At 38.4% G+C, this 9,056-nt stretch overlaps 3 protein-coding genes across 5 annotated transcripts in view; 2 read left to right on the top strand and 1 right to left on the bottom strand.

The window, feature by feature from the left end:
• LOC127988156 (mitochondrial potassium channel) lies at positions 1–5,399 on the bottom strand. Its single transcript, XM_052590763.1, has 4 exons — positions 5,251–5,399; positions 4,509–4,873; positions 4,079–4,243; positions 1–895 (listed from the first exon to the last, which is right to left on the bottom strand). The coding sequence occupies exons 2-4, from the start codon at positions 4,827–4,829 to the stop codon at positions 116–118; spliced, it is 1,266 nt and encodes a 421-aa protein (XP_052446723.1). The 5' UTR covers positions 4,830–4,873; positions 5,251–5,399; the 3' UTR covers positions 1–115.
• LOC127988172 (SLAM family member 5-like) overlaps positions 1–9,056 on the top strand; it is a 177,353-nt gene that overhangs the window by 34,855 nt on the left and 133,442 nt on the right. The gene's annotated exons all lie outside the window — the stretch shown is intronic.
• tma7 (translation machinery associated 7 homolog) lies at positions 5,819–7,431 on the top strand. The gene is made up of 4 exons (XM_052590812.1): positions 5,819–5,931; positions 6,266–6,321; positions 7,085–7,172; positions 7,266–7,431. Exons 1-4 carry the CDS (start codon positions 5,916–5,918, stop codon positions 7,298–7,300), a joined length of 195 nt encoding a protein of 64 aa, XP_052446772.1. The 5' UTR covers positions 5,819–5,915; the 3' UTR covers positions 7,301–7,431.

Genomic DNA, 9,056 nt, shown 5'->3' on the forward strand with positions numbered 1-9,056 from the left:
CATACAAACAATGATACTTAGTATTCACAATATTTAATCAATTTTGGACAACTTCAGTACATGATTCTCCTAGTCTATTAACTGGCCCCTAAAGTGCACACTGCCAGCATACTTTTCAAGTACCTTTCAGCAGTGTGTACAGAACTGGCACAGTCACAGCAAACGCAGCACATGTCAGGACAGTATTGTATAGACTTGTTTTGTTGATCTGCGCCTCCAGTCTTTTCTCAGTTTGACCAAGGCCTTGAACGACTGTCTCTGTATCGCATACAAAGAGCTGCGTGTCTCGGGTTTGAATGACTGGCTTCTCCATGGGACGGGACTGTAGAGTTGTCTTGACCGCCTGCAGCTCGGTCTCAACCTTCTCGACATTCTCCTCCAGATGCTCCAGCTGCGGTTTAAGGCTTTCAATGAGCCCTTGGGCTCTTTGGCTGTGTTGGAGAATCTCTTGAATCGTTTCTTCTGAAGCACTAGATGCAGACGCTGGGACAAGGGCAGTTGCTGGTGGAACAAACACTGGTTTGGCTGCTTTCACGTCTTTTACCCCTCCTTTCAAAGCCATCCTGAGTGAGTCGATGAGGTTGCTGAGTTCATCTTGTTGCATTTTGTGCATGCTGGCTTGGACCTTGATGGCTTCCTGAAGACTCACCGGTCCCTTTTGGGCCTCCAGCAACAAGCTCTTGAGTTCCTGCAGACGTACCCGGTTTATATAAGTGGAGCCCATTACCCCAATAAGGGCGCCCAACACCGAACCAATAATGGACCAATTTTTGGTGCGTTCAGCCCTGGTCCTCTCTTTCTCGTGGCTCCCTCTCACGGCAGCAGAGAAGAGTGCAAACTTCTCTCGCTCGCCACCTTCTGCGTACTCATAGGCCGTTTTGAGACGCCGTTCTTCCTGTAAATGACAAAAAAACATAAAAAGGAAGGCAATTGTGCAATTCATATCAATAGTTATGGTGATAAAAATTTCCTAGATTAAAGGATAACAAGAGTTTGATACAGTGGTTATGCACCAAAAGTCTCCTCTGTGTCTATCATCATCACTGTAGCGCCATTTTAGAGATTATCCACTGAGCCGCGCTGCACGGATGTATATATTATTATTAACCTTTATTTAACTAGGAAAGTCACATTGAGGTTAAAACCTCTTTTACAAGTATGGAATGATATTGCGGACATTATTCAAAAGGAATCACAAATTGTATTTGCAATTGCGTTTTCAATCTGTGGACGCATAAAAGGTGACATAATCCAAACACAAATGCAAATCGCGCATTACCGTTTGCATTTTCGTTTAAGCGAACGCATAGTGTCTGCCAAATTTAAAATGGAAATGCAAAGTCCATTTGCAATTGTGTTTCCCATATCTTACTAGCTATGAGCCTGTCATATTTAAATAGCAATATTAATTACCACATTTGCCTTTTCACTCTCTCTGCACTGTGCATGTAAACTGCCAAAACTCAAATGGAATCGCAATTCCTTTTTCATTTGAATTTCCAATGTCTACACGGAAACTTATCAATCAAGTGACAGGGGTGGGGCCATTTTATTGGGCGTGTTTGCATTGGGAAGTGACGTCACTCACATTCGACGGTAATAAATAATTATTAATTAATTAGTGTGGACTTTGTCACCTAAATACTTAATAATCAGTAAGGTTAAGGATGTGTCTTAAAAAATTACTTCATCTTTTCTATCCTGTGAAGCTTTACTTAAAAAAGATGTTTCCTGATATTGACACTTTATGTTTCTTTTTGTGGCGCTGAACACGAATCCATTTCTCATCTCTTCTGGGAATCCACATATACAAGTCTGTTCTGGAAGAATTTTTGTATCTTCGATCATACTAAAATGTACCATGTTTTAGGTAAATATGAGTTATCGATAGTGTTTATAATTAAACCACAGTAGCCACAAATGTACAGTTGTCTGAGACGTTATGAAATGTTCTTTAACATCATGAACCATAAAATGTAGTAAGTGGTCTGCTATGGTTTATTTTCATAATAAGTAAACACAGGTCACAAGTTAACACGGTCACATTTCCCTGATTCAGCATCTGCACAATGTGCCGCCGAGAGTCCTGTCTTCAATCGAGAGATCTAGAGTTGATTCTGTGTAGATCGGTAGCTTGGTGGTCAATGAATCTCATCTCGTGGGGCGACGCGCTGTCTTTTAGCGCGTGTTCGAAACCCGTGCCAACAAAGATGTACTTTATTTTTTTGTTTATCCTACTTACTTCAGCCTGCGAAATGGGCGATCATACTAATAACTTATAATCTTTACAATAATATCTGAATCATGCAATGAGCAAGTCTGCGTTTATTAAACACTTAATATCGCGTCAGTTTGTGCTTTCAGAATCGCCGAGTCTGCTGCCGTCGTTACAGCACATCTGCAGCAGAGACCTGAACCAGGAAATTAGTCACAAGATAACATGGTAACCAGTTAAACCGTAACACCGGGAAGATTAGGCAAATAGACTGGTGACGTAGGTCTGCGCGCATTTCTCAATACAAAGTACGCTGATTTCGGACTTGCATCCTCGGTAGTTCAGACTTTGTGCATTCGACTCGGGAGTGTGATGTCTGCGAGGACGCAGGTCCGGTAATTCTGCAAACAGCAGCATACTTGATAACTTCAGTCAGCTCGCCTTGACTACAGCAATTTTCCTCACTGTATATTTACAATAAAACAAAAAGGATATGAACTACCACTGCCTCCTTTCATTTTCATTTAAACATAATAATAGCAGCAGAAATGTACTTAGTTCAGGGAAATGTATATATATATACAGTCATTACAAATGAAACTAAATATTATATCAATTGCCTCTTTTATTACCGTCGACTGTGAGTGACTTCACTTCCCAATGTAAACACGCCCAATAAAATGGCCCCACCCCTGTCACTTGATTGACAGGTTTCCATGTAGACGTTGAAAATTCAAATGCAAAAGGAATTGCGATTCCATTTGAGTTTTGGCAGTTTACATGCACAGTGCAGAGAGAGTGAAAAAGCAAATGTGGTAATTAATATTGCTATTTAAATATGACAGGCTCATAGCTCGTAAGACATGGGAAACACAATTGCAAACAGACTTTACATTTCAATTTTAAATTTGCCAGACACTGTGCGTTCACTTAAACGAAAATGCAAACGGTAATGCGCGATTTGCATTTGTGTTTGGATTATGTCACATTTTATGCGTCCACAAATTGAAAACGCAATTGCAAATTCAATTTGCAATTCCTTTTGAACAAAGTCCGGAATATAATTCCATACGGATGAGCTGTTTTCATTCAAATCAAAATGTACACGTATAAAATGTATCGGTGCTGTGCAGCTGACACAGAAGAGTGTACGCTGCCTGCGTTCATCTCATATTCTCCAAAACGGCGCTATGGTGATGTGGAGAGACAGAGGAGACAAATTGTTGAATTTTTGTTTTCTTTGCCTTACAAAAAGTATTCTTGTCGCTTCATAATGTTACGGTTGAACCACTGATGGCAGATGGACTATTCTGGCAGTTAATGGGACAGTCACAAGCCTCCCGGTTTTCATCCAAAATATCTTAAATTGTGTTTCGAAGATAAACAAAGCTTTCACGGGTTTGGAACGACTTGGGGGTACCATATTATTGAGGTGCTATGTGTGTAGTCTTAACTGTAGTTATCATGATCTAAATGTCAAATGTGCATTTCTAAGAGACAAAAAAGTTTAAATTGCTGTTCCATGATTAGAAGTTTAGAACGTGTAGAAACTAAGAATTTTTCTTTTTCTTTCAAGATATTTTGTTAAGGAAAAATGCCTGGGAAAGTGTAAAGAATTAAAAAAACTTGACCTTTTTTCCCAAGTTCTGATCACAAAGAGTAGTTTAAAACCACAATTAACTGTCTGGTTTCTAGAACTTTCACTTGGGGGCAAACATCTGCATTTAAACTTGAAAGAAATTAAGATTTGAAATTTATTTTAATAATTATCCATATCGACTGATATGAAAGATTTGATTGTGTTCATTTTTGGCCATATCGCTCCTAGTTCTATATACGTATACATGACTAGGTCCACCTCACCTGCAGTAACTTGTGTTCCAGTGTGGCTAACTCTAAGTAATGTGCATCTTCACGGGACACACGGTCCAAACGGTCCCTCACTTCCTTCAGCCGAACCTGAAGCGCCTCCAGGCTGGCGAGAGCTTCTCTGAAGATCCCTCTGGCGACCATGAAGGCCTTTTCAGCCTAACAGCAAAACACAATTCAGATTATACTAACATTTAAATGAATCCTAATGTGACTTCGCTTACATGCGATTATTGGGTTAGTTAGAATGAATCCAAAAGTTATTTTTGAATCCATTTTCGAAAGAAATCCAATCGAAATTTCATTTGGATTGAGCACAGTGAGATCATTTGAGGTTTCTACATGAAGATTTTCCAATTTTATTGATCCACCAATTTGATTACTAACACAGTAAACGCAGGTGCATCTTTAATGTTTTCTTTACCTCAGAGACATTGGACTGAGCCTCTCGGACTTCTTTAAGCCCCACAAACTCCTCATATCTCTCCCACCAGTAGTTGACGCTAACTTTTGCGGTTTTCACCGCATTTCGCCCCCACTGCTTTCCCAGCTCTCCTGCGTACGTTAACGCAAATGCTGTGTGCTCTTTAATGAAGGTTATTTTATTCGGCTCATCTTTAGGACTTTGCTGCTGGGTGCAATACGTTTTGTGGAGGTTCCTTTGGACCAGGCCGTAGACCTGGTGTCGGTAGAGACATGTGGAGACATGGCTGCTCAGAAATATAGGGTTTCCTCTGAACCTCATTGAAGAGCTTCATAAGTAGAGCCCACGCATGTCAAGTATGCAACCTGTAAACATAATAAAAATGTATAGACTTCATGAGGTGGTATCCCCACATGAAAATATATGTTTTTGATCCATACTATAGTAAAGTACTTAAATTAATTGGATGTGGTAATTCTATAGTTGTTGAGGTAATGTAACAACTATAGGGTATATTATACTGCAATACACTACAGTTTACTGTAGTAAAAGCTAAAGTATACTACAGTATTTTTTTTTGTTTATCAGTTCACTAATACTACAGGCTATGTTGTTGCATTTATTCACAATGTGTTGTAAATTCTATAATAATACACTTTATATACTATGGTTCAATAATGTCGGTAAACAATGTTTTAATTTCCTGAATTAATTTCAGGACAAGAACCAACACAAATCATACCAGCGTTTCTCCGTTTCGTGCCGTTTCTGCTCGGGTCAGTGATTTCTCATGTTTACAGGCTGAACAGTATTTAAAATGTCAGTCAAAGTCCCTTAAATGTCATTGTGCCGCACGAGAGAGCATTTCTTTCAGGCACAGACGGTGGGTGCTCTTTTCGATAGATTCTTTTTTAATGATTCAATTGAACTGATTTGCGAATCATTTAAATCTCTCGGCTGTCTATAGCATTTTAAAAATTGCATAAACCAACCATTTAAAACAAAAAACAGCAAGGAGATTATAAAATGGAGAATAGAACCGTGAGATTGACTTCAACGAATCAAATTATCTTTTGAACCAGTTCATTTCCACTAACCGTCCGAACGAACCGATTCGCAAAACATTAAAATCCCTCGGCTGTCTATTACATTTTTTAAATTGCATTAACCAACAATTAAAAGAAAAAGAGAAAGAAAAAACAGTAAGGAGATTATAAAATTGAGAATAAAACCGTGAGGCTGACTCAAACGAATCAAATTATCTTTAGAACCAGTTCATTTCCCCTAACCGTCCGAACGAACCGATTCGCCAAAACCAATCAGGCACTTGACGGGAACACTACGTCCGGGTAACAGCTGAGGTCCTGACAGCGCGGAAAAACGCATTAGCTAAACAATCTGAGCATCATGTCTGGAAGAGACGGTAAAAATTATAACACAAACGCTAAACATGACCGTTTAATCGTGTAGAAACTCATATGAGTTACAAACAAGAAGTTCCGTTGGTTTTCTCGGCTCTTTATAGATTGTAAACGTGTCGATTTTCTAATCTTTATATTCACGATGCTATCAGGATTAGCCGTGTTAAGACTCCACATTTTAATGAATGAGTTTGCTCGGTGTTTGTTTTCTCTTTTTATTGTTATAATGAAAATCTATTTTAAATCCATTATTAACTGTATAAATTTGTTTGGTCAAATGTATATATATTTTTATTTATTGATGTTATAATGGTATTCAAATACTTATTTCTGCAGGAGGTAAAAAGAAACCCCTCAAGGCTCCCAAGAAGCAGTCGAAGGAGATGGACGATGTAAGTTCAGCTGTCTGGAAAAGTGTTTCTACCAGGGCTGTGAATCTTTGCGTAGCTAGCGATTTGATTCGATCCAAGAACGATTTTGCAAATTTAGAACGATTCACAATTAAATTAGATTCGATTATAACGATTCGATTCTGCTTTCTTTAAGTGCATTGACAGGATTATTTAAATGTGTCCCCTTAATATTTTAAATGCTTAGTCATGGGGGGACAAATTACACCAGCCTTTATGGGGGATAAAAAAATAATCCATTGTTAGATGCTAGTTTAATGATGCTATAGCATAACATGGCATACGTTAAAATGTATGTAAATTAAGGCAAGATTTTAAAAAAGAGCTTAAAAACTATTATGGTATAATACTTGGCAATGGTATAATATACATACTTAGCAATAAAGCTCTTTCTGCTTTTATTAAATTTAGCTGCAGATAAAGCCTGGCACGTCTATGAGAGTGAGATCACTTCTCGTTCAGTGTGAAAACTTCTTTATCTCATTTCAACTGAATAAAATGCTACAGTAGCTATTTAACTTTTCCTCTCCATCAGCGAATGATGACTTTGAGAGGAAACGCGCCAGATTCGTCAGGGTTTGTAATCGATGCATCGACATAACAAGTGAATCGTTACACCGCTAGTTTGTACGTAAACACTGAGATGACGGTTTGTGGACCGATGAGCTGCTGAGAGTGAAGGAATGACTAGGGGACATTTGAAATGTTTTGCACTGTTTCTTCACCGGTTTAATCGTCCCTACAGGAGGACATGGCTTTCAAACAGAAACAGAAAGAGGAGCAGAAAGCAATGGAACAGTTGAAAGCCAAGGCTGCTGGGAAAGGACCTTTGAGTAAGAGACACATAAAGCCTCCAGAAATCTTTCTGTATGGTTTTGAGTTTTTCTTTTGTTGACAGTCAATTCTCTTTTGTTTTCTTTCCGTAGCTGGAGGAGGAATCAAGAAGTCTGGGAAGAAATGATTGTGTTTCTGTGTATATCTGCTTGCCGTTTAAACCACCGACTCATGATTCGGGTCCAAAGTGGCGACTAAAATGAATTTTTTTTTAGTTTATATTTCTCTTGTAAAGGAATAAAGTTTGTAATGACTGTGCATTTCATTTTCAGTTCTTTAATGTCTACAGTATCCATGTACAATATCCAAACATTTCAAGTAAACTTCAGTCTCATGAATACAATCACAGAAGTGTTTCTACAAGCTTCTGATCTCCGCAGGCACACTTCTCTTGTCCACAAATGCTCCATCTCACGATATCATCTTTGTTCAGACTAAAAAAAAAAAGTCTAAATCTGACGTTTTTGTTCTGTAGTATTAGACATTGAGCTGCGGTTCATGTTTCATATATTAACTTTAAGCTTAAATTTTTGTTAAATTGTTGTTGCTGGCTGTGCTATGTCCATGCCATCCTTCATCCTTGATCAACTGATGCAAGCTTCTCTCGCATATTCTGATGTTTATCTTGTCTTTGTTAGACATGTGTGCCATCTGTATTATGAAGGACCCCAAAGTCATAATGTTCTGTGTGGATCAGTATATTAAAGGTTCAAGGTTTTTTATTTGTCAGTGTGATGACTAGCAATAGATGGGACAACGCATGTGAAAATGTGCATTGAGACTAGAGCACCCTCAGTGATTATTTCTGGAACCTGGTTTAATTGCATAACTATTTACAAAAGCAAAAAAATACAAATGCACTGAATAAGATAAGTGCATAAGTACATATTTTCAATTTAAGCAGTTAAAGCACGAAAATAAGTAGGCTATTAATAAATTAAATAACTAGAGAAGGCTGGCTATAATCAGCTTGCTTCCATTTGGTGCTTACTCTCGCCTGAATTAAAAAAAAAAAAGCTCTTATCGCTCCCTCCAGAAAAACGCGGATTTTTTTTTTTTTCTGTGATTGTTGCGGGCAAAAATCCTTGATTTTGAGGCACGTTTTCTTAAAAGATGCGATTGAATATGCGGGATATTTTTGCAATTTATGCCATGAAATTGCGTGAACTTGCAAAAACTGCGGTTTGATGAAAAAAAGGTGAACACCTTTTTCTCACTAGGCTACTACCTTAAATGTAAAGAGTAATTTCTTATTACTTCCTATGATAAGCGAGCATACTAAATCACAGAATATTTAAATTGAAATCTCTTACGGCAACGTAAATTATTTTACATACTAATATAATTACAACTGTACGTTTTTGGTACTGTTCTGTAACAAAAAAAAAAAGCAATCTTACAACTGTAAAGTTGCATCAACTTCTGAATGAAACTACAACAGTGTTAGTAGCCTAGTGAGAAGGGGGTGTTGGGTGAATCACCTTTTTTTCTCTATTTCATCAAACCGCAGTTTTCGCAAGTTCTCGCGATATAGTTTGGCTCCGTCATGTAACAAATCGGGAAACTGCTTTGCGGGTTCTTTTGCGCTTATTTTTGTTGGCAAATAACAATAGGTGTGTTCGACATCGGCTGCGGCTGGATGCAACCGATCGGCGAGAGTAGCCGCGTGCAGGTGGGGAGGAGCTGAAAACGGAGATATGAAGCCGGACACGTTGTGGCTCCCGTAGTTTGCTGCAATTACGTCAGTCATGGCAGATCACGTGGCGATTGCTTACTTGATCGCGTTTAATGTGTGTATAAGTGGTGTTTTGGAAGGGTCTTGAATGTTGTTAAGTTGAAGTTACAGCAAGTTGTTAGCAGTTTGCTAACCACATGCAGGTGAA

Source organism: Carassius gibelio, chromosome B22 (assembly GCF_023724105.1).
Source record: "Carassius gibelio isolate Cgi1373 ecotype wild population from Czech Republic chromosome B22, carGib1.2-hapl.c, whole genome shotgun sequence".
In the NCBI taxonomy this organism is placed as follows: Eukaryota; Metazoa; Chordata; class Actinopteri; order Cypriniformes; family Cyprinidae; genus Carassius; species Carassius gibelio.